Source organism: Giraffa tippelskirchi, chromosome 5 (assembly GCF_054371585.1).
Source record: "Giraffa tippelskirchi isolate mGirTip1 chromosome 5, T2T-mGirTip1v1.2.pri, whole genome shotgun sequence".
Taxonomy (NCBI): Eukaryota; Metazoa; Chordata; class Mammalia; order Artiodactyla; family Giraffidae; genus Giraffa; species Giraffa tippelskirchi.
In genome coordinates this window covers 49,134,156-49,158,786 of record NC_137279.1, presented here as the reverse complement: position 1 = coordinate 49,158,786, position 24,631 = coordinate 49,134,156, and the positions used below count along the sequence as shown (strand labels likewise).

The window sequence follows — 24,631 nt, the reverse complement described above, 5'->3', positions numbered from 1 at the left end:
GCACAGAAATTAAGACTCTGGAGAAGAGCAGTGGCCAAGTGGTCGCTGGAGGGACATTCTGTCTCCTCCCTGGTAGACTGGAGATGGTGAGACCCCTGGATGGAGGGAGGAGAAGGCTAGGAGGCTGGGGACAGTGCCAGAGCAAAGACTGGAATCTATACTTACCCACCCCTTTGTCCCCGCCCTCAGGGCAATGCCAAGGGGACAGCGTGGGCCAGCCGGCAGCGTCTGATTTTATGACACAACTCCCAGGAGGAATGAAGAGGGAAAGAAAACTGACCGGCTTGCCTGCTTCTCTTCTGCACGCACGCACGCATGCACACACACTCTCACACACCCTCCTCTTTCTCAATCTCCTCTTTTAAGAAATAAAACTGCTTAAACCATCCAAAGCAAACACAGGCTCCAGCTGTGAGCTCTGCGGCTGGGAGCCTGGTCTCCCCAGCGAGCAGCAGGCTGGATGGAGGAGCCAGCGTCTGGCCGCCTCCTCTCGGCACCTGCAGCTGGGCGGCTCTCTGAGGCCTGCAGGGACTTCCCCACCCGCTGCCGTGCTGGGGAGAAGGAGCCACACTGTGACTCCTGAGATGAGATGGTAAGAGTCTGAGAGATGAGAAAACCCTACCAGCAAAGCAGGGCAGGCGGCCAGGTCTCAGGCCCTCTGGGCTCTGCTCGCCACCCTGTCTCCTCCAGCCCACTCCTCCTGTCTCCTTCCCTCCTGGGTCCTGTCTGGGCAGAGTCTGGGGTGGGGTGCGGTGGGGGGACCCAATTCCACACACAGGCCACCCACGTACCCATGTGGCCATGTGTCCTGCCCCTGACCCGGGAACATGCAGCTGCCAGGCTGGAGCCACCACCAGCCCCAGTCCAGAAGGCAGCAAGCTGGTGCCTGTTGTCAGGGCCTCTCGTGCTCCTGGACTCCCTTCTCCATTGCTCCCTTATGACAGGCTCGAGTATTTTGGCACATCAATACGATCTACTGACCACTTCCTTCTTCCCACTCACCAGCATGGAGGCAGGTGGCAGGGGGCAGGGGCGGGAGAATGTGTTAAGAAGAGCCTCAACTCCAGCCACCCCCTCATAACCCATGTAACAGGAAGCCGCCCCCTTGCTCGCTGCAGCAATCCCTCCTGACCAAATGGGCAGCCCTCTCCATGGGGAGGCTCTGCACTCCTCCAGGTCCCCTCGGTCCCTGCCTCACTGGAGAAGGAAAGGGGTCGTCCTGGGCAGAACCAGCCTCCCTGTCCCCTCCGCACATATGCAAGGTGACCGGGGAGGGGTCCACCCAGACCCCTGGCTTGTCCTCGCACACACGAGGCCTCAGGGACAGCCCAGAAAGCCCCCGCCTCCTGGGATCCCTGAGTGCCAACGTGCCCAGTATCTTCTGCCCGGCCAGCTGGGTGCCGAGGAGCGGGCGGGCCCCGTCCCAGAAGCCTGGCTCACCTGACGCCCATCTTGCAGTCCATCACGCACGGCGAGTCGAAGTCAGCCAGCAGGTCGTCCATCTGGTTGTAGCGCTCCCCGTCCTTGACCACGTCCCCGTGGTAGGCAGGCACGAAGGGCCTCAGCACGTCGGCCATCAGCCTGTCCAGACAGCGCTGCTCCGACTCGCAGTGCTTCTTCAGGATCCTACCGTTGGCAGCCGCCTTGAAGCTCCCTGCGGAGCAAGGTGGGAGGAGGCCCTGGGTCTCCGGCCCAGGCCCTCCCCGCCCTGACCTCCCCCACTGGCACACACGCCCCTCCATCACAGGTGATGCTAGGGGGTTGGGTAAGCACAGGGCTCTGGGTGTGCCCAGGTTCCCGCTGGTGGACCGAGCCCTTTAAAGGGAGTGGGGGCAAGTCCCAGTCCCCCCCACACCCAGACGGCAACTCTGCGCTGGTTCCCCGACTTTCCAGACCCCAGGCTCCTCCTCTGAAGTTGGAAGCAGAGCAGTGCTCACGCCTGGAGGGTGAGCAAGGCTAGTAGAGGTTCTGGGCAGGACCTATACACTCCCCTCTATGTGATTTCTACCCCCCACCCCACCATCAACCCTTCCCAGCCACGAAGGTGTCTCCACTCTCAGTGGAGAAACCCTGATAGGGTGGGACTTAGTGCCGGGACAGGGAGACCTGCAGAGAAATGGGGAGTCCACACTTCTGAGCCACACCCCCAGGCAAGTATTGAGAAAGGATGTCCATTGGCCTGCCTTGAGCTAGGCCAACGTGGTTGAGGATATAAAAAAATGTCAGACCTTGTGCTGCCCTGAAGTCCACAGGCAGCCCACTGAAAACCCCCCTGATAATAGACGGATCATCATTACAAAGGATGATGCATGACAAAGGGCCACGGCTAGTGGGCTAGACAGCTCTAGACTTCCTCCCCCGTCACTGTGGGCCACCTGGAGACCTCACGGCTAGCCCAGGGCCTGGCCACTGTAGCCAGCACTCCACACCGTCTAAAACTCGTGGAGTGACCTGCCCATCTCTCCCACCAGCTATGAGTCTTCCCTGGGGCAGACACTGTATCTGCATTTGTGCTGTTACCCCGAGGAGCATGGTGAGGTGAGCATACAACAGGCGCTCGGGGAAGCCCTTAGCTTTGTCTCTTTGTCCAAGGTGACAAATGGCAGGCGAGCTAAAAAGACGGATAGCTTTGTTTTATTGAGTTAAAATGAAAGATTGAGAGAAAGAGATTGAAAGAGACAGAGACTGAAGGGAGAGGTGTGTGATCTGTGAAGGGGTGATGCAGACTATGGAGAGGGCGACTATCATGTGCATTTTCAAGGCAGTGTTAGGGCCCTTCTCTTGGAGAGCATCTCTGTTCGGAACCTTGAACTCCTGGAATATCCAGGGCCGCCCCCAACACGTGCTGCACGCCTCCCCAGAGAGCCAGACATCCCGGGAGAGCTGCAGCTACCTGCGTGTCCTGCCAGCTGGATCCAGGGGTACTTCTTCTTGAAGGACATGACAAAGGGAGACCAGTGCACCATGTTTTTTATTTTCCTCCATGATTTGCTCTAGAAACAAGCAAACGAAAAACTCTACGTTAGAAGCAGAACTACTACTTTCCGGTTAGGATGAATTCAAAGCCAGGTAAGCTCTAGCCACAGGACTAGAGGTGAGTGCCACACCCCAAAGCAGGCAGCTCTGAGGACCTCACCTCCAACATCTAGGTGGCATATATCTAGGGGGCTTTGCCCCTTGCACAAACGGGCTGAGCAAAACACCCCAAATCAAGGGGACAGGCTCCAGTGCACTCTGAGAACAGAGGACAGGGAGGGCAGAGGTTCTCTATCCAGGGCTGACCCCTTCCCATGCCACTCCCCTATCAGGGGACAACTAAACCAATACTGCCCTTCTTCATGCCCCTCTCGGGGCTTCAGTTTCTTCATCTGTCTAGGGAGGGTTTAGTTGATCCCCATGCTCTTTGGATCGGTGGAGACTCTAGGACTCTGGAAAATGACCTCTCTCATCCCAACAGCAAGGGCTCATAAGGGGAAGACCAGAGGGCCGTGGCCGCCCCGCGGCAGCGTGCCATCTCACTCTGCACTGGCACAGGCGGTGGCAGCAGAGGCAGCTCTCGCCTGTGAGAGGTGCAAGGAGACTTTAAAGGGAATTCCCCAGGGACAGCAGTGCCACCAAGGCCTTGGTGCACACAGGGGTGAGCAAGCCCGTGAGACTCCCTCTCCACTGTACTTCTCCTTCTTAGGACGTTTCTTAAATAAAAACTGTGTGTGTGTGTGTGTATAGGAGGGGCTCCTTGGGCAGAAAAGAGAACTAACCTTTATTGAGCACCTTATTTTATTTTCTCAGCAAGCATGGTAATCATTGTCGTTTCAATTTGCAGAACCCCAGCCTCACAAGTAAGTAACACAGCAGCATTTAAACCCTCACCTAAATGACCACTTTTTAAAAAAATCCTTTTTATCTCCAGCAATAAACATTTCCCTGTATAAAAATATCCCTAAGTGAATTTTAATAAGAATGGGTTGTAGACATGAAGATCAAGTGTTCCCAGACTCGAGCCCCTGCAGTGGGTGATGAGAAGTGAACTGAGAAGCATTTCAAGTACCTGAGAAGCGGATCCCTGAACCAGCAAAACCACAGACAGTAAACCCCCAAGACTCTGTGCTGGGAAGGGGAAGCTGGGAATTCTGCAGAAGAGGGGGTCCTGCCTGGACAGGGCACCCCGGAGAGGCAGCTCTTCCTTCCCTGTCCTGCACTGTCTGCCAGCAGCCACCCAGAGGATGCTGAAGGACTCCCCAAGGTTAAATCAAGGTTAAATTGGTCTCCTTTGTTTTTTTCTCTGTGGTGAGACTCAACTACTTCTGTCATCAAGTTTTCAAGTTAAAATCTGTTTAAGGAGAAAAATTCTTCCCTACGTGAACCTGGCAATGTTTACCCCATCCCAGAAACCCTCGCTCTACCGTCAAGACCTACTCTATCTTTAAGTGAGGGCAGTGTTCTCCCAGGCCACATGACAAAGGGCTGGCCTCATCGACAAGGGTGTTTTTCCTAGTTCCTTCTGATGGAGATCACCAAAGAAGGCTAAGGAAAGCCAGTGTTTCTTATCTAAGCACCCAGAAGGCTGCATAAATACTCAGGGCAGACAATGCATGAGGGCAGCAGTGGGAAAATCTAGTTACATGAGATGACCAATCAAGTGATGGTCTGTTCGACCCAGGGGGAAAGATGTTTAGACGGGTCCATAAGAAAAGTGCAAGTGGTCACCATCTTCTGGTCATACTCCTGCAACAGAGCTCAGAGGGGACGAGGGTCTGACAGGTTCAGAGCCAGGTGGGAGGTGGGGGAAGGTAGAGTGTTCTCCATCCAGGGCTGAGCTGACCCCATCCCACACCACTCACCCATAAGGGGTCAACTAAACCCGCACTGACCTTTTTTCTTTTTGGGGCTTGCAGGCTTAGTTGGTCCATGGCATGTGGGATCTTAGTTCCCTGACCAGGGATCGAACCTGCGTCTCTCACACTGAGAGTTGGGTTCTTAACCACTGGACCACCAGGGAAATCCCCCCACATTGCCCTTCTTCACGAACCCTCTTGGGGCCTCAGTTTTTTCATCTGTCTAGGGAGGGATGGACAGTTGGTCCCCCATACTCTTTAGTCCTATGGACACTCTAGGTCTCTGAAAAACGACCCCTCTCACATCCCAAGATCAAGGGCCCCTCAGAGGAAGACGAGAAGCCCCGATCACTCCACTGCAGCATGTCATCTCACATGAGACTTGCAGATGTAGTGACAGCAGAGGACCCAGGGAGGAGTGTTGGCTGCCGGGGTGGGGGCTGGATGTGGGGTGATGCAAAGACTGAGGCCTGCTGGGAAGGAAGGCTGTGACAGAGGCTGACCCCCAGAGGTGGTCTGGGGGCAGACGCGAGGGAGCAGAAGACTCCCGCAGGCAGCAGGGGCCTATGGGAACAGAGGCCCAGGACTGGGCTTTAGAGTAGCTGGGCCATGTGTGCTAGGAACGAGAGTTGGAAGCAGTGGTTAAGGGTGAGTAGGTGAGACCGGCCCTGAATGCCGGGCCGAGATGGTTGGACTCAGGGGTGTGTGGTGTGGGGGAGACAGGCTGCCCTGGGCCTGAGTCCTGGCTCCATCCAGTCCTCACTGACCTGGGACATGTTCTGGACCCTTCCTGAGGCCCTATTAGCTTATCTGTAAAATGGGAATAACACAGAGCTTCCTTTGATCCCGGGAGGTAAAGCTATTAGGAGCTCACAGGCACAGGGGTGTTTGTGGAAGTATCTTAGTGGTCTGAGTTCAAGGAAGAGTGTCCTTGAAGTCACCCCAGGAATAGTCAGTCTGGAGGTAAGTTTACTAAAGAAGAAAGGCCATGGAGCTGGGGCTGGGCCAGACCCACCCAGTTGGGATGCAGCTCTTTGGGGCCCCACCAGGACATACTGGGCAGTGGGCCTGAGGTACAGCGGGCAGGAGGGAACTGATGCTGGCTGAGAAAAGCCAGGCTCCGGCCCAGCAGGGGCATCTGAGCTGTGAAACCTTTAGGTCCAGGGGTCCAAAAAGGAGAAGGGTGCTCCAGGGCAGGGGTCCTCTGAATGCTTATGGGACCCAAGAGCCTCCCAGCATGGCTGAGCTCTGAGTAAACGGGGCCTTTTCTGGGTAGCTTCCCTTTTCCCACACCTCCTCCACAAGGAAGCAATTCTACAACGTGAAAATGGGCCCCACGTGGCCAAGGCCAGAGAGCCCGCCCCTTCCAAGGTGGAATATTCCACTGGGCCGGGTGTGCACACCAGGGGATTTCTCAACTGTTCTGGCAGCAGCACACAGGGGATTTTCCTGTGGTTTTAAATAGCAGCACCCAGGCTGTGCCTAAGGTCGCTGCCAAACGTTAAACAGAAAAGCAGATCCCAGTCCAGGCCCAGGAAAGGAGGCTGCAGGGTGATCATGCTCCCCCCACCCACAGCCCATTGGAGCGGAGAGAAACAGAAAGGTGGGAGGTTGCAGAGAATCGGTTCCTCTACGATGATGCCGGAGACCCCAGCACCCATCCAGGAACCACCTGCTCCAGGTAGAAGCCATGTCCCAGGCAGCCAGTTCCAGAAGGCAGGCGGGGGCTAGCAGTCTCCCTCCGAGTCCGTCGCTGGAGGAAGCCACAGTCCTCAGAAGTGGAGGCCAGGCCTCTCCCCCAACCCAAGACAGGAGGCCAGCAAGACAGGAGAACAGCCCAACAATCTGGAAGAATTCCATCTCGAGGAGGTGATCATCTTTTCTCTCCTGGGAGACCCTCAAGAGCGTCAGTCACTGGAATCAGACCACAGCCCCAGGTCTTGAGTTTCTTGAGCCCAGCTTTGTCAGACACACAGGCAGCCCTCACAGGCCTTGAAGGTGGTGTGGCCGAGGGTGCCTGGTCCCTCCTCCAGGGCAGCACTGGCTGCCTGCTGATCTCCCTGGCTCCGGTCCTCCATCACCTCCCAGTCACCAGGGCTATCTGGACACCCTCTGCTGACCCTCCCTGGAACGCCCCCAAAGCTCCACCTGCCTACATGCCCCCTGACCTCTCTGGGCGGCAGAGTCCTCGTATGTCAATCTGAGAAGTCAGCTAGCTGACTCAGGCAAGTTCAGCTCTGATGTATTCCTGACTCACACGGGCATCTGGAACCAGCTTAACTAAATGGATAAGCTGGGGTGTTCCCCTCCAGTCTGCTGAGCATGACAGAGCAAAGGGGACGGCTCTCAGAAACTGCCTGGAAGCTGGCATCGTCTGTCATCTCACCAGGAGGGCTCATTGCCCTAGCCGTGCAACAGGATGGGAGCCAGCCTCCCCCAGCACTGGGCCTGGTGTGCGCACTCCTGACTCATCGCTTATGGGCTCTCACTATGTGACAGGAGCTGGACTGGGCACTTTATGGCCTCATTTCTCATCTTCAGACAACCCCATGGTAGACAGGAGTCTTTCCTCTGGAAGATGAAGAATCCTACTGGTTGAATTGTTTCCCAGTCATTCCACTCTCCTCCCAGCCCGCAGGTGCCAGTTCACCCTGGGAACCTCACACCAATTCACCAACAGTGGTTGTCTATCCACAAGCTGGGCCCCTTCCAGCCCAGAGCATGCTGGATGAGGTGAAGGGGACAGAAAACTGGGCAGGAAGGACAAGATTTCTTCAGGGCGGTTCCCCTGGGCAGCCAGGGCATGAGGCTGCTCAGGGGGAGGGGGTGTTCAGGCTGCTTCTTCAGCAGAGGGGCCCAGAGTCTTTGGGAGATGCTCCACGACCGGCCACCAAAACCCCGGACAGGTCTCATTCCGGAGCTGGGCAGGGGCCACTTCCAGCTTAGCCACCAGGTGACACGGCGCTCGCCCATGAGTCAGATCAGGCCAGCTAATCGTTTCTAGACTGTGGCTGGGATTCTGTACTTGGGATGTTCTTGGGCGGCATTCCAAGGGGAAAGCAAGCCCCACAAAGCTGATGGCCTGTCAAGCGGCGGGGGGAGGCGCACGTCTCTCACCTTGATTCTGTGCTGGATGTAAGTCAACTGCAGACCGGAAGTAAGGCTTTTCGCAGGCTTGGACAGCCTGGCTCCACAAATCCCTAGATGACTGCCTGCACGCCTGGGCTACATAAGCGCTGGTCTGGGTTTTGCTCTGTTTTCTTACCTGCGTGCAGGGCAGGAGGGCCTTCTGCTGATGTTTGCTACAGCCCTGACCTTGCTCCGTGAGAGGTGGGGTCTTGTTCTCTACTCTGGCTGCACAGGAAAAGGTGCAGAACCCTAATGCACTCAGAGAAGTTCAGAAGGATCAGAAAACAGCCAGCCCCAGCGGGCAAATGCTGGTCCTTTAAGGCTCAAGAGATGTGTGGTGCTCTGACACTGCTCTGGCCGGTTCCCTCCTTTCATACCTGACTTGACAGGAACTCAAATATTCAGAGAATGTGGAGAGGGATTTGCAGCGCAAAAAAAAAAAAAAAAAAAAAACACCAACAACAAAACCCCAACCCTCTTCAAGCTTGAGGTGACAGAAGTCACCGGGAAAGGGAGTTTCAGAACCTGGCAAACACACGCCGAGCCCTCTCCAGTCACTAGGTGCCTTTGGAAGGCTCGGGGCCTAACACATTCTGTCTCACTTTTCCCTCCACATCTTTGCCCAAAGATTCCAGGCCTCAGGGCAGATGTTGAGTTTACTCCCTATAGGCGACCCCTCCACCCAGCATGCGGAGCCTTCAGAGTGCCCAGGGGAGCCCTGGCCAGGAAAGCAGCTCCTCATCCCCACTCTGGCCTGTACTCAAATCACCCGGAGCCTTTGAGAGCCCAGCGCAGAAATGATCCACTGGCCGGTGGGGCTGCGGGGACCCCAGGGAGGAAGCCGGGGCAGCGTCTCTGATTCTGTGTTTATCTTAACCAGATTCCAAGCTTCCCAGGGAGGCTCATGGCTCCTGGGCAAACGCCGCCCTCCAGCTGGTTCCCCCAGTTATCCGCCTCTGCATGGAACATTGCCGTAAGACAAATAAAAGGGCTAAATGGGATGACCTCAAAGCCAGGCCATCAAACACGCAGAAAGGACTGCGTGAAAGGCGGGAAAGCAGGGACCCAGAGCCAAGGCTAGGGGATGAGGGGGCCTCTGGCCACCCTACCCACAGGATGCTTAAGCTGCCGTCAGGATCAGCTGCATGATACACAGGGCCTAGTACAAAGTAAAATTCGGGCCCCAGGTCCAGAACTTGTTAAGAATATCAGGATGGGGAGGCAGAGCATGCACCAAGTGTGGGGCCCCTTTGAGGGCCTTCAGGGACTGCATGCTCTCACTCCCCGGGGAAGCCAGCCCTGCCTCCTGGGGGTGGAAAACAGCCCTGTTGTTAGGTGGCAGCAGGTGACTTGGGGCTTGCAAGGCCTTCTGGCTCCTGATCTGCTCCCTCTCTGCCGATGACCACAGACTGCTAGGAGGGGAGGGCTGGAGATTGAAGGTGCCTAAGGTTCTCCTTGGGGGGCTCCCAGCAGTATGCCCCAAAATTCACAGAAGGGGAATGATGTCCTCAGCTCCCCCCTCATTTACCCTCTGCACATTCCTCAGGGCCTGGCCTTGCTCTCCCCTTGCTTGTGACCTCTTTCTCATCCACTGAGTGGAAAGTGGGCCCGGCAGTGGCATCGGAGCTGAGTACCAGTCCAGCCCCTGCTACAGGAGGGCGGGCTGCCCAGGGTCAACACCATCTTCTCCTCAGATCAGCCCACACTGCCCTCTGGGGTCCGCTTCCTGTCTCCTTTTGAGCCACCACCTGTGGTGTTCCAAATCAACACTGTGTCTCTCCACAGAAGTTGGGGTGGGTGGAGGAAAAAGGGGTAGTGACCTGGGGGAGCAGATGCCCCTTTGCTAGAGGACTGCCTCACACGTAGTAGGAGGTTTCCAGGGCTGATGCCCCTCGCCCACTCACACACGGAGGTATCTGCAGGTTACTAAACACAGCTTCGGGTTTTGCTGGTGGCTCAGAGGGTAAAGAATCTGCCTGCAATGCAGGAGACCTGGATTCGATCCCTGGGTTGAGAAGATCCCCTGGAGACGGGAATGGCAACCCACTCCAGTTACCTGGAGAATCCCACAGACAGAGGAGCCCGGTGGGCTACAGTCACAGGGTCACAAAGAGTCAGATACGACTGAGCCACTAAGCATACACATACACAAACACACCTTCTCTCAGGACTATGAGATTCTGCAGGCAACTCCTGGCTCCATAAATCCCTCCCCGCCTGCCCTCAACACTTTCAGCCACCAGGGATTTTTCACAAGCATGGGTGCAGAGGCAAAGGACTCCGCTAACCCCTAGGCAGCTCAGAGACCCTTTTCCCCAGAAGCCCTTCTTCTGTTTAAGTGGGGTGCTCCCAAGGTGCCCTGGGCACACCTGCTCCCCACTTCTCCTCTGGCTGAGTGTAACCCTCCAGAGACCCAGGAGCCCGTGCACCTGGCCCCACCAGATACTCAGCCAGTGATTGCTAAGAGGGTCCCCGGAGAGGCCACCACCATTAGCTAGGCCTGCAGCTGCAAGAGGTCCCCCATGGCTCAGGAGGAGGGCGACCACATCCAACGTCACCCATCAGGAACCTGGTCAAAGCCGCTCAAAGCAAGATGAAGTTGCAGGCCGCTGTGGGCTCTGCTCCCCTCCTGACAGCTCCAGCGGAGCCTGGACTGTCTCAGACAAGCAGGCCTCTTGAAGACAGCTCCTCACAACCCCACTTCATCCACAGCAGCCAGCCTTCCTGTAGTTTCCCGTCCCGCTGGCCCTGCCAGGCCTGCCGCTGTTTCCGCCCCTCAAATTCTCTGTACTCTCCCCCTCCACCTCCAGTCTGTCCAAAGTTCTCTGCCTCTGAGGCAGGCCACAACACTGGATTTTGTCTCCAGGAGACACACGACCTAGGTTTTGGAGCTAAAATGATCCCTTGCTCTGCCACTTCCCAGCTGCAGCTGTGAGCAAGTCTTCAAACCTCTCCCGCCTCAGTGTTCTCATCCGTAAACTGGGCATGATAACCTCCCACTGGCCACCCCACCAGGTTAGAGAGAGAACTGATGAAGTGCTAACACATATACATGGGTGCTCTGAATACTGTCATCAAACAGGTGAACCTTAGATGTTCACCTTGTTTGTACTTCTGTGTACAAGCTTTTTTCTCTTTCCTTTTTTAAAAAAATTGAATGGTTTTCTCCTCCGAGGCATAAGAGACTGGCAAAAAATCCACTGGGCACTTCTAGAGGGTCAATCATTGCTGGTGGCAAGAAGATGAGCTAATTGTGTGATTAACTGCTTACAACGCTTCCCTTTGCATGTTTGAGATAGCTAGGAACCCGCAGGGCATCTGCCAGGGCCTCCGAGCTCCATGACTCAGAGAGAGCAAGAGGTGGCCAGCGCCCAGGTATCTTGACACCAGTTTCTGGTTCAGAAAGTCAGTAACATTGCTAAAGAGAGAAAGAAGAGCTTCCCAAAGAACCCTATTTCACACATGTGTAACTCTGCTAAGCTCCAGTGAAGAAAATAATAAACAGTGAGACTGCTGAACAGATTTCATTTCATACTGGGGTTTACACACTCTTCTTAACCCCTTTCCCACCTGAGTTGTTCCCTCAATATTCTACTCTTTCCTCCAGCACTTCCCTTTTTATTTAAGTAGATCACCTGGCTAATTTTTATTTTCAGATAATTATAAAGAGTATCCTTTTTTTTTTCCTGAGTGAAAGAGATGAAGGGAAATCTCTAAAATATCAGAAAAGGGAAATTGTCTCTGTACCCCATGACTCTACAAAGCAATACTGCCACAATCCTTTGCCTTGCTGCACATGTGTGCATGCAAGTATGCCTGTGCATATGTGTGTTGGTTAGTGATGATAACCTGGCTTGTCTGAGAAAAGAGGCAGAGAAATCACCTATTAAATGCCTAACATGTCACTAGGTACCATGCTAATATTTCATGTAATCCTCACTCACTACATGCATCCAGTTATCTCCATTCTGCAAATGGTGAAATATGTTCAGAGGGGTTAAGTAATTTGCCCAAGGTCACACAGCTTCCTGGTGTGCTCCAAGGATCTTGCTTTGTTTCAGCCAACAGGATAACTGGGTCCCCATCGTCTCTCCTCCAGTTAAAAAATAGTCTCGGATAAACAGCAAGTGCTTTGTCAGAAGAGTGACCTTTCAGATGGAGCAGGTCTGAATAAAGACCTGCCTTGCCCTCCTTTCCAAGCTGTTCCCAGAACAGCCTCCCTGACACACACTGCGGGAAGGCACAGTGACAAAGCACTGAAAGTGGGTGAAGACGCCCCTGCCCCGGGAGGTTCATTCTGTGTCAGTGCCTTTGTTCTGCTCTTGCAGAATTCTGAGCAAAAGGCATTGAGTTGTCCATGTTTGGAAAAAATGCTTTTTTCTTCTTTCTTTTCTTCTTTTGGTCTTTCTAAAAAAGCAGCTTGGGTTTCCCTAGTGATCATTCTTTCCTCCGCTGGGGAAAAGCCTGTGCTTCTCCCAGGCGGCAGAGCTGAGGCCAGCCAACTTTGTTCATTGTATTCGCCCTGGCAGAGTCCGCCAGTGACGGCAGCTGGGTGCAGGCCCAGGCAGGTAGGGGCCCCTGGCTCAACAGCTCTGTCCCGAATCCCTGGTTAGAATCCTGGCTGGGGCCAAAAGCGAAATCTGCCCCTGCCAAAGGGAGCCAGGAGCCTGGAGGGGAGGAGGGAAGGCCTTTCAAAACCTAGACACCAAGGATCGGAAAAATGAAGCCCAAGGACTTGGCAGGGCAGGTAGCTCCGGCTAAAAATAAGGATCTGGATTTGAAGACTAACCGTCTTCCTCCTTTAACAAACAAGAAAACTCCCCTAAAAGCCAAATGCAAAAACACTTTTTGAGAAAGATCCGAGTAGTGTTGACTTTAATCTGTACCCCTCCCTCCTGCCCCTACATGATGTTCCCACAAGCTGGGTGGTTCAGAACACCTTTCACAGAGTCTATGCCCGGCACGCTGTTTCCTCACCTGTCCTGCAAAAAACCCACAGCAGAGGGTGAGAATCACCCTGAGGGGTGGGGTGGGTGGAGTGCCTCCCCCAGAACCAACAACTGCTCTAGGGCAGGAGAATGAGAACAGCCGGCCCTCACCAGCCCCAGCAGGCCCAGACCCCTTGGCTCCCGCGAGCCGGAAAGGCGGGCTCTGGCTCCGTGTTCTCAGGGGGAGTGCTCTGTCCTCTCCACTCCTGGTCGGATTCGAGGGCTGCTCTGCTCCAGGTCTGGAGGGCAGGACCTGCTCAGGACCCAGAGCTCCTGACGGGAGTGTGCAGCTCGGCCTGGCCCTCCCTGAGGGATGTCCACCTCAGTTGGTCAATTCCTAGTGGCACATTCTGGCCAAAGCCAGGAAAACCCTGAGCAGTGGCCCAGCTATTCTCTCCTGAGCAAACGGCCTTTGTCTTGTTGCAACAGGAAGCCCAGTTTTGGGGACAAGGGTAGCACCTGGTGTGGCACACAGGGGTCCTCCCTCATGGCCACTCTCCCTCCTTGACCATCACCCAGAGTCCCTGCCCGACAAGGCTGCCCAGGCCCATCTGGCCAGGGCAGGTCCCACCGAGCGCTCCCTGAACACCTGCAGGCAGGATCAAGGCCCCAGAGCCACACGTGGCTGCCCCAGACACCTGTGCACCCTCCTTGCCCACATTCACGCTCTTCGCCGCCCTCTCTGATTCCCCAGGGCCATCTTCTCATCCCACGACTGCTCCACCCCCAGGTCCTCGCTCATGCAGGTGGTCTGCCTGCAAAGCTCTCTGTCCTCCTTTCCTTGATCCACATTCGACCTCTGGCTCCAGCCAACGGTGCTAGAATCTCTGAGCCAGCCCTATCTTCTCCATAAAGCTTCTCAGACCAGCCACACACCTTCCAGGAACCGTCTCCCTAGCAGGATAGGTTTTGAGAGCTTCGGGATTCTTGTGGGCCGTACTGTGTCTCCCATCAGAGGGTACACTTCTGGAGAACTGGGAGTGTGTCCTCATACTGCTAGATGCTCCCTAGGCTGGACAGAGTGGAGTACAATACAACCAGCCATGTGACTGATGAGAAAAGTTTACAGACCCAGCCACATGGCAAGGGCTGAGGCCCTGCTATATCCCACCTCCTAGAAACTACATGCATGCATGCTAAGTCGCTTCAGTTGTGTCCGATTCTTTGCAACCCTATGGACTGCAGCCCGCCAGGCTCCTTTGTCCATGGGATACTCAGGCAAGAATACAGGAGTGGCTTGCAGTGCCCTCCTCCAAGGGATCTTCCTGACCCAGGGATCGAACCTGCATCTCCTGAACTGCAGGCAGATTCGTTACCACTGAGCCACCGGGGAAGTCCCATAGGAGCTGAAACAGAACTAAACCAGCTCCTACCTCTTTACACTAACGTGCTTGAGCTTGGATCTTTCCAGAGACATCCAGGGGGCATACTTGTGGGGATTTCCTGTCCAATCTGCCTGGGGTTCACTACACACCACCAGGCTCCAGCATAGTGGACCCAGCCCCAGGGGCCTTTTCACATGCACGCATGAGGGTCTGGAGGATGTTCTTTCACTCTGGTTTGTGAAGAAAGCACTTCTACCAATAATTCTTCCAGATCCACCTTCCTCCCCTCTTCCTAATTTTACAGGAGCTGGCAATCAAGGGGCTCACAATCTTGCCAAACCAGCCTTTTTTTTTTCTTTTGTTACCCAGGAATGGAGGTATGCTTCACCCAAAATGGAAATGCTCTGAACACTCCCTACCAGGCAGCCCCGGCAAATGCCCCATCTCTGATGGAGAAGGTCATGGGCTTGGCTCCTCCTTCCTCCTGGACTTCATCCTCTTAAGAACTAAAAATAATGGAGAGCTACAGGAAAGAGGCAAGACGGGGGAAGCAGCTGAAAGCATAGGAAATGCTTTGGTGTGCAGGGGCCTAGCCCACCTCTCCCACCAGGAGCCTGCTGGGACCACAGGAGCAGAGGCTGGGGGGAGCCAACAATTGCAGGAAACAGGGAGTGGCCAGGGGGCCAGGGAAGAGCCCTGGGGGTGAGGGCAGCAGCTTCTAGCAGCTGACTTCCTAATGGACAAAGCTCACAGGACAGAAAGGTTCAGCCTTTCCTCTGGGAAAGGGCACCCGGGGCCCTGCCCAGATGGTGGGGGCCGCCCCGCAATACACACCAGGTCCCTTCCCTCCCGCCGCCACGTCCACCCCTCCCCAGAGATTTTATTTTTACTTTGGTTAAAATGCAAAAAACAAGGCCAAGTTGCAGAGGGTGGAAATTTACTGAGGTCTTTACTGGTCAACAGACAATTGGCACTGAAGGCTGAGCACCCCCAGTGCCCCTCCCAGAGCCACTTCCTCACAGGGACCGGTCAGGACAACCACAGCTCCAACACACCTCCTTCAGCCCAGTCCCTCCTTCTCAGCTTCTGGGATATAAGGTTGGGCAGGCAGTGGGGTGGAGCCAAGAGCACACATAAATACGTGGTATGTCTCTAGTGTTTAGGCTTCCCAGGTGGCTCAGTGGTAAAAGAATCCTCCTGCCAATGCGGGAGACACAGGAGATGCTAGCTCGATTCCTGGGTGGAGAAGATCCCCTGGAGGAGGAAATGGCAACCCACTCTAGTACTCTTCCCCAGAAAATCCCATGGACAGAGGAGGCTGGTGGGCTACAGTCCACGGGGTTGCAGAGTCGGATATGACTGAGCATGCAAACATGCATGCTCGAGTGTTTACTACAGCTAGACACAATGCTAATTGCTTTGTAAGTATTATGTATACATAATATGAGTATCTCAACCTGTCACCTAGGTCATTTCATTAGCCCATTTTACAGATGGGGAAACTGAGAAACAGAGAGATTAAGCAACTTGCCCAAGACTGCAACTTGTCCAATTACAAATGGTAATTGGCAAAGCTAGGATCTGAACCCAGGCAGTCTGGCTTCAGGGTCCAAGCTGTCCATCTCTTTGCTAGGCTGCCTCATTGGTCATCTGTAACATGTACCATTATAGCCGGATAAACCCAGGTTTAGATCCTGCTATGGCTGGCTGGTGGTATTAGGCAAGTTACGAAACCTTTCTGAGCTTCAGTTTCTTCCTTATTTGTAAAATGGGAATACCACCTACCTGGCAGGGTTATTTTCAGGATTAAAGTGTCTCTAAGCAGCTCTTGCTACAGAAGAAGCCCTCAGTAGAGGTGAGTACTGCAAACCTCTCATGTGTCCAGTCTGGTCTGTAAGCCTCCGGAGGACAGGAGCCGTTCCATGGGATGAAGCACACAGAAGGGGGTTCTGCACTGGCTCAGCAGGGTCTGATCACCTCCTCTACCCCAGCCCCGGCCTTCAGAGGCCACCTTTCCAAGAGGAAGTGCAGAGGGTGAAGGCCACAGACAGCAGGCAGTGGGTCCCCAGGAACAGGTCGATTCTTTCCTTAAGCAGAGACTTCCTGGAAGTCTAGAACTCCTAGGAGCCCTTCTAGGACAGGTATGATAGGCAGCCTTGCCCAGCAGCCACCAGCAGTTCCTCTGTTTACTGCTAACCCACTCTCCCACCACCCCAGTCCTCCCCCAGGGACCCAAGATGTGAAAGAAGTCACTCTGCCTGTTCCCAGGCAACAGGCCCCAGGCAGCTCTGACAGGTGGCCCATGTGGAAACAGACTTCTTCACTCCATGCTTTGCTGTTGTTGTTCAGTCGCTAAGTCATGTTCGACTCTTTGCAACCCATGGACTAAAGCACGCCAGGCTTCCCTGTCCTTCACTATCTCCCAGAGTTTGCTCAGATTCATGTCCATTGAGTCAGTGATGCCATCTAACCATCTCATCCTCTGTTGCCCCTTTCTCCTTTCTGCATGCTAAGTCGCTTCAGTCATGTCCTACTCTGTGTGACCCTGTGGACTGTAGCCTACCAGGCTGTCCATGGGATTTCTCCAGGCAAAAATACTGAAGTGGATTGCCATGCCCTCCTCCAGGGGATCTTCCCAATCCAGGGATCGAACCCAAGTCTCTTACGTCTTCTGCACTGGCAGGCGGATTCTTTACTACTAGCGCCACCTGGGAAGCCCCTTCTCCTTTCTAGAAGATGACATTTAAAAGGCCAGGAATCTGAAAGGAAGTTTTCTGCAAAATGTGGAAGAATAGAGAATGTCCTCTTCTCTCCCTCCAGTGCTCACAAGCACAACAGCGCTGCTTATGGAAACAAGCTTCTCCTGTGTTAGCAGCTCAGAGATTCCCTGTATTTTCTCAAAGATGCTCTGAGACTGAAATCTTCTGGTTATAAACTTAAGAACCTGAGGATCCTACTGTGTACACAGTATTAATAGAAGAGACAAGAACTCCTCACTCTTTAGCTTGATAAAAGTTTTCTTCTCTACGGAAGAACATTCACAAATTAAAAACTACCGCTTAAGTAGTTTCTGAGACCCCAGAAAGCACTTGTAAGGGCGTTGGTAAAAAGGCGATACTCTAGACTGACTCCAAAGTCAGATTTTGGGGGAACTCCCACCGAAGGCATTTCTAACAAGGAAACTTTTCAGGAAGAGCGTGAATACCACATGAGAACAAATCATGTGCAGTATCAAGTATTTCGCTATATTTAGAAAATATTTCCAAGCAAGACACACGGGTGCAATTCATGTTTCTGACAGATGACACTGATTTGCCTGTGGCTGAACGGCGTTCAGCAAATAGGAAGGCGGGCTTGCAGAGGCTCGGAACCCAACTGTGGCGGCCCTGCCCACCAGAGCTGAGGCAGAGCTCTGAGTCACCCAGCCTCCCTCTCCCGACCAGGGCTGTTCTGGGTAGAGGCCTGTCTCAGTGAGGCGGTCATGCATCTGTTCACGTGCAGACTGCTGGAGGCACAGGAAATGGGTTGCCAGAACGACACACCAGTGAACCCCCAAGTATGAGCAAGACTTGTCAGCTATCAGAGTGCAGCTGTCCCCCAGGTCATCCTGACGTCTGTCGGTATGTGTGATTTTCATAAACAGATTGACTCATCGCCCGTCCCCATGCCTCTCTGTCAATTGGGGCCCTGAGTGCTTACTTAGCACTTTACTGCACAGCAGGAGCCTCCCAGGGCACCTCTCATTCCCTGAGCAGCCCCGGGGGGCCAAGGGGTTCAGCCAGGCTCAGATCCCAATCGGGAGACAGACCTGGGGCTCCTGCCCCAACTCCCATCCCTGGCAGCCCGCATGCCCAACTGCAGGGGGGTCTCCCACACACCCCACGACCGTTTCCTTCACTTTAATGCTTTAGGCTACAATGCATTAATGTTTATCTCACACTGAAGTACTTTACAGAAGCTCTTGGGATAATTAAGTTACACAGGGAACGGATCCTAACACCGCCTTGGGGATCTCCTGTGTGAGGACACAGGCAGTTGGTGATGGACAGGGAAACCTAAATGCTGGAGTCCACGGGGTCCCAAAGAGTCGAACACGACTGAGCGACTAAACTGAACTGAAAGTCAGCTTCTGCCACAGTCTCTCCTAGCTTCTCCCTCAGATGTACAGAGGAGCTAACCCACAACACAGCATCAGCACCTGCGTATGGATGGTGAAGGGTTTTCTATATAAGGGACACCCCACCATCTACCTCAAAGCTTGACCTACAAAAGTCCCCCCTCTTGCCCACGGCTTACGGAATGCTTCTGATTCCCTTAGACGTGTTTCCAGCCCCTTCCAACTAAGTCGGGGGAAGTGAAACGTTATTGAGAGACGCAAGTGGGTTGTCTGGAAAACGTATTCTCAGATGGCAGAAGCTGAGGAACAGGCTTAACGACCGAGGGTCCTTCCAGCCAGCGGGCCTGAGCCAAAGCAACCAGAGAGACCCTTGGAAGACTGGCTGCTCCAGACAGACTGGGCTTAGGTCTCGCCAAGTTCCAAGCCTCTGGGCACAGGGAAAAGGCAGGAGTTGAGAAAGTGCTTTGTCTGCCAATCCATGCCAAGTGCAAACCTCCTTTGCACCTTCCACCTGCCATGTGCCGGGAGCCCAGCAGCTGAGCTGGGAGCCCAGACTAGGCGCGAGAGCTTCCCTCCAGGGTAAACACAGCCGCAGGGACTCTGTCCCAGAGAGGGGGGCACTCCGAGTCTTATGGTGACCCGAGCCCTGTCACAGGCTCCACCTCCACCACAGGTCCCTGGGGACAGCCCACATTTGGGAACTGTAACATAACTTCTAGGGAACAGAACCAGCTGGCTCATCTATCCCCCTCGACTTTCGATGCTATTATTAGGGCACATCTGTCTCCGAGTGAGGTCACCAAGGAAAAACCCAAATGGAGAAAATATTTTCAAGCCGCCGTCATTTCAATCTTTGGAAAAGGAAGCGAGGCAATAAACTGCCAGAGAACCCCAGAATTCATGGTGACCCAAGAGGAAAATGGAAAGTATTTGCCCTGGGAATGCAAGCGGATGAGCTATTTACAGGGTGCTTGGCCAGCAGGGTGCGGATGGACCGGCAGCTCCTGGGATGGTTTCCTCCTCCCCAACTTCCCAAACCCTTGGCTGGGGAAGTCAGGCAGCGGAGTTCCCCCTCAGCCCCAAACCAGACTCAGAGGAAAGCCATGAGCAGCCGGAGGACGCAGGACCGAGCTTCCAGCCAGTGGCCAGCAGACTCGCTTTCTTTGCCAACAATTTGTTTTGTTTGAAACTAGTTGCCAACATTTAAAAATCAGGACATTTCACGCAAACATCCAGATTTCCAGCTTTCTTTGAAATACTGTGCTTCACACCATGCCCCCCACCCCCATTTGGGGTAATGACCATCTGTGGGCTGGAGCTAAACGTCATGCCTTGAGATGGACCTTCTGTCACCTGTCACCGGGTGTTCACCTGCATTACCTGCCTGGCCTCCAACAGCATTCAAGCTGAGTTTCTGGATGACAGACAAAGAGGATGAGCCTCCAAGGATGCCTCAGGACCTCAACTGGTTGTAAGAGGATTACTCATGCCATGTAACATAGTCAAGTTACCTACTCTCCTGAGTTTCTATTTCTCCATTTGCAGACGGTGCACAGCACGACCCTGACTCTTGGACTGTAGGGAGGATGATGTGGGAGAACAAGGGGAATACTTTGAACACCTGCCCACCCCACAGGCAAGGTGAGACATGGCCATTTAGGTATAAAGGATAAAATAAAACACTTAAAGAAATGTGCCCTCTCTGATTAGATTAGTATCCAGGGAGAGGGAGGCAAGAAGTGGCTCAGTGGTTACTTAGGGAAGCTGAAGTAGAACCCAGGACTTCTGAGCCACACAACCAGGCCCAGCCTCCTCACCAGAGAGGTGCGACATCACTGGGTCATGGCTGAACAGAACAGGCTCAGATGGGCTTCAAATCAGAGCAGAATTTAGAACTAGGGGTGCCCGGCACTTGGGATCGCCAGTTGTGGCCCAGCCTTGGGGAGCAGACGCTCACCATGGCATCATCATCGTGGGTCAGGAGAAGCTTAATGTCTTAGCCACAAAACTTAACACTCAAAATGCTAGGGGAATTCAAAAAAGTGGGGATGGATATATGTATAGCTGATTCACTTTGTTGTACAGTAGAAACCAATACAATTTTGTAAAGCTTTTGAACTGTGGTGCTAGAGAAGACTCTCGAGAGTCCCTTGGACTGCAAGGAGATCCAACCAGTCAATCCTAAAGGAATTCAGTCCTGAATATTCATTGGAAGGGCTGATGCTGAAGCTGAAACTCCAATACTTTGGCCACCTGATGCGAAGAACTGACTCATTGGAAAAGGCGCTGATGCTAGGAAAGATTGAAGGCGGGAGGAGAAGGGGACGACAGAGGATGAGATGGTTGGATGGCATCACTGACTCAACGGACTTGAGTTTGAGTAAGCTCCAAGAATTGGTGATGGACAGGGAAGCTTGGAGTGCTGCAGTCTGTGGGGTCACAAAGAGTCAGACACAACTGAGCGAATGAACTGAAATGAAAGCAACTACATTCCGATTAAGTATGGGCTTCTCTGGTGGCTCAGATGGTAAAGAATCCACCTGCAATGCAGGAGATCTGGGTTCAAACCCTGGGTTGGAAAGATCCCCTGGAGAAGGGAATGGCTATCCACTCTAGTATTCTTGCCTGAAGAATCCATGGACAGAGGAGCCTGGCGGGCTACAGTCCATTGGGTCACAAAAAGTCAGACATGACTCAGCAACTAACACAGACATAGATACTCTGACAAAAATTTTAAAAAAAGAATGCTAAGAGAAACCAGAGGGTCCTATGGCCTCTGAGTATTTCACAGGGCAGTGCCAGCTGCATTTTTAGGTGTAGACCAAAGCTCCTGCCCAACCTCTCTCTCTTCCCCTAAACCTGGTGAAAATGAGAATAAAATGATAAACTGGATGGTAGAGGGCCAGCCACCAAGGAGCTTCTCCTGGATAAGGAGAGGTGAGAAGGCAATGGCACCCCACTCCAGTACTCTTGCCTGGAAAATCCCATGGACGGAGGAGCCTGGTGGGCTGCAGTCCATGGAGTCGTGAAGAGTCAGACACGACTGAGCGACTTCACTTTCACTTTTCACTTTCATGCATTGGAGAAGGAAATGGCGACCCACTCCAGTACTCTTGCCTGGAGAATCCCAGGGACGGGGGAGCCTGGTGGGCTGCCGTCTATGGGGTCGCACAGAATCGGACACGACTGAAGTGACTTAGCAGCAGCAGCAGCAGCAGTGAGTGATAAATGCCTTGGTCTCATGTCCACCCAGCAGTCCTCCCGAAGGCGATGCATGAGGTACAGGCTATCTGTAAGGAAGGCTGGGGAGAGAGCAGCTGTGAAACGAGAAGAGCAGGGACCACCGGATGGGATCCTGTGGCCAGTACGTCTATGGCTGAGGGCTGGGGATGCTGAGGTGACCAAGCCACCCAATCAGGGCGACTCCGCCAAAGCCAGAGGCTCTCAGAGGCCAGAGCCCAATTGCTCAATGCTCCCAAGACAACCAGCTCCTTCAGAGAGCATCAAGAAAGCAGAAGTCCCACTGTTTGCCCACATACCTAACTGGTTTCCTGGTGGCTGGGGGCTTAAGGGGCTTTGGGCAGAGTCCTGACCTGACACCCGTTCAGCAGGCCAGACAGGAACTAATGAGAATCACAAACTATGGGGGAGACCTGGGGATCTTCCCTCAGGGGAGCTAAGGAGACTCTGGCCTGGTGTTTCCAGGACATTCAGCAGATGGTCCAAGGCCCCTGATTTTATCTCCCTGACAGCTCTCCCATCCTTATCTGCACCACCCTGTGCTCCTCCCATTTTATCTGGATTAGACGACCTTCCCTTTCTCTAGGTGTGCCTTCCTCCAGTTCCCCCTCTGTACCTCTTTCTACAATGTAAAGCTCATCACGCCAATTTCAGCAGATCCCTGCCTGCTTTAAACCCTCAACAGCTTCCCCAAAGTCTTCAGAACAGAGACCAAACTCCTTCAGAGGGGCTCTTGAGAGCTCTGGCCCGGCCATGCCCCTTCACCCCCTGTGCTGAAGAAGAAAATCTGACCTTTCCGCCGAGACACATCATGTGGCTTCATGCTTCTGAGCCTTTCATGCTGTTCCCTCTGGCTGGAGAGCCACCCTCCTAACTTGCCCAGAAAGCTGGTCTCCATTCTCTCAAACCCTGCTCACTTATCACCTCCTCTCTGCCTTTCCCCAGACGCCACATCCCCAACACATGAAGAAGCTCATCGCTTCCTTCCCTGGAGAACTGCTCCTCCACACCCTGCACATTCATTTGCAGCTCCCTTTAGAGTACAGTCAAATCATCTGGTTGTACCATGGGTTTCACTCAAACTACAGTGAGCGATCCATGAGGTCAGTGAACAGCTGAAACCCTAGGCCCTAGTGCATGACTTTCCCAGAGTCAAGAAGCAATCAGTGCCCGTTACATTAAAGGGCTAGTACCCTCCTAGACTCAGAGGCTGCTTGAGAAGGCAAGAGGGGGACTCTTCCAGAAGCCCCAGTCCTCACTGTGGAGTCTGGCTGAAAGCTGTGATTCCTGAAGCAGGAGGAGGAGCCTCACACACACTCAGAAGTCAAGAACCAGAGGCAGCAGCCTCTGAGGCCTTCATGAGGTCCCGCCGCCAGGGCCAGCCCCTCAGGTAGCACCCCAGACCCAGGACCCAGGCAGGTCACCCTGAGCGGGCTCCCTGGCCTCTCCCATCCCCATCAGAGGCTGGTCCAGGTTGCACACAACTTCCAGAAGGGGTTGGCTTCCTCCCACAGAACCAGGGCACGGCTGGCCAGGGACTTGAACACCAAAGGAAGGCGGAGCCCCTAAAGGCACCGGTGTGAACCCTAAACCCTTTAGGAGCCTCTAAAGGCACCTAAAGTTCACCTTATGAACAATGGAGCAAGAAGCGTCTAGAGTTCAGGCCACTCTGTGTAGGTCCCTCACTGCAGAGAATGCCCGGAGGGAAGGGACCTGCCCAGATCACAAGCTCAACACAGAAGAATCCAGGTTTCTACAAACCTAGGCCAAAGCTGGTTCCACAAGTGTGCTACCTCCCTTTGTCGGCTGTCCTCTCCAGAAGCTTCTATCCTGACTGAGAGCAAACAGTCCAGCTCTGCTCTCTCCTTGGCCCTGTCCCAACAAAAACAGCCTCCACTCACCTCCCCTGCCTGTGAAATCCAAAATCCTGTGATCCCTCCTGCCTGTTCCTCCTCGTTTTGCCCTCTACCACCCAGGACAGTTTGTACCCATTCCAATTCAGCAAGGTATACCAACCCTTATACTATGTCCTAGGTTCAGTGCTGAGTCCTTTACGGGGGGATAAAAAACTACACTAGAGGGTAGAATGTTGGCGATTTTACAGAGGTGCAGATAAGGGCTATAGAAGTTAGCTTAGTTGGGAATCAGGGGAAATACATTAAGGAAGCTCTACAGGAAAGGTGGCATTTAAGCTACATCCTGGAAGATGAGGATGGTGCAGAGAGGCTGTGTGTGTTTCAGGTAAGATTTCAGCCCTGGGAAAAACATAAGCAAAAGAGAAATAAAAGCACATACAGAACAGCAAGCAGCTTAGCTCAGCACCAAGCCCAGTCGAAGGGGGGCAGTTTGCCTCAGAGGCAAGCAATTAAGAGGGTTAACGGTCTGCTGGGAATTTACAACAATAATAAAACTGATCAGCTTTTTATTATCACCACAAGCTGGCAATTCTGATTGAACATAGTCCTAACCTAACATTTTGTCTAATTCCTCCAAGCCTCTTATCTAACTCTAAACAATTGAGCACGCACTGTTTCATTTTTAATAACATATGTAAGCTTCAAATTCACAGATTTATCACTTATCCTTTACCCTCTGAGCCACCGAGCAAGCTCCAAGAATACTGGAGTGGGTAGCCATTCCCTTCTCCAGGGGATCGTCCTGACCCAGGGGATCGAACCTGGGTCTCCTGCACTGCAGGCAGATTTTTTACTGCCTGAGCCACCAGGGAAGCCCATTACTTATCCTTTAATAAATTTATTGTATTCTACACAGAAGTTGGCTTCCCTGTTGACTCAGATGGTAAGGAATCTGCCTGCAGTGCAGGAGACCCAGGTTCAATCCCTGGGTCGGGAAGATCCCCTGGAGAAGGGAATGGCAACCCACTCCAGTATTCTTGCCTGGAGAATCCCATGGACAGAGGAGCCTGGCAGGTTACAATCCAGAGGGTCACAAAGAGTCAAGCACGACAGAGCAACTAACGCACACAGAAGTTAAATC

At 53.6% G+C, this 24,631-nt stretch overlaps 1 protein-coding gene across 2 annotated transcripts in view; it reads right to left on the bottom strand.

Annotated features, from left to right (window-relative positions):
* The window catches only part of ITPKB (inositol-trisphosphate 3-kinase B), a 105,567-nt gene that overhangs the window by 11,583 nt on the left and 69,353 nt on the right, over positions 1-24,631 (bottom strand). Inside the window, exons 3-4 of one of the 2 annotated variants that reach the window (XM_081486949.1) lie at positions 2,894-2,993; positions 1,441-1,654 (exon numbers count right to left, since the gene is read on the bottom strand). The exons of the other annotated variant lie outside the window; for it this stretch is intronic. Of the exons in view, the coding sequence (XP_081343075.1) occupies positions 1,441-1,654; positions 2,894-2,993 (314 nt within the window). The remainder of the gene's footprint in view (positions 1-1,440; positions 1,655-2,893; positions 2,994-24,631) is intronic. 2 annotated transcript variants of the gene reach the window in all.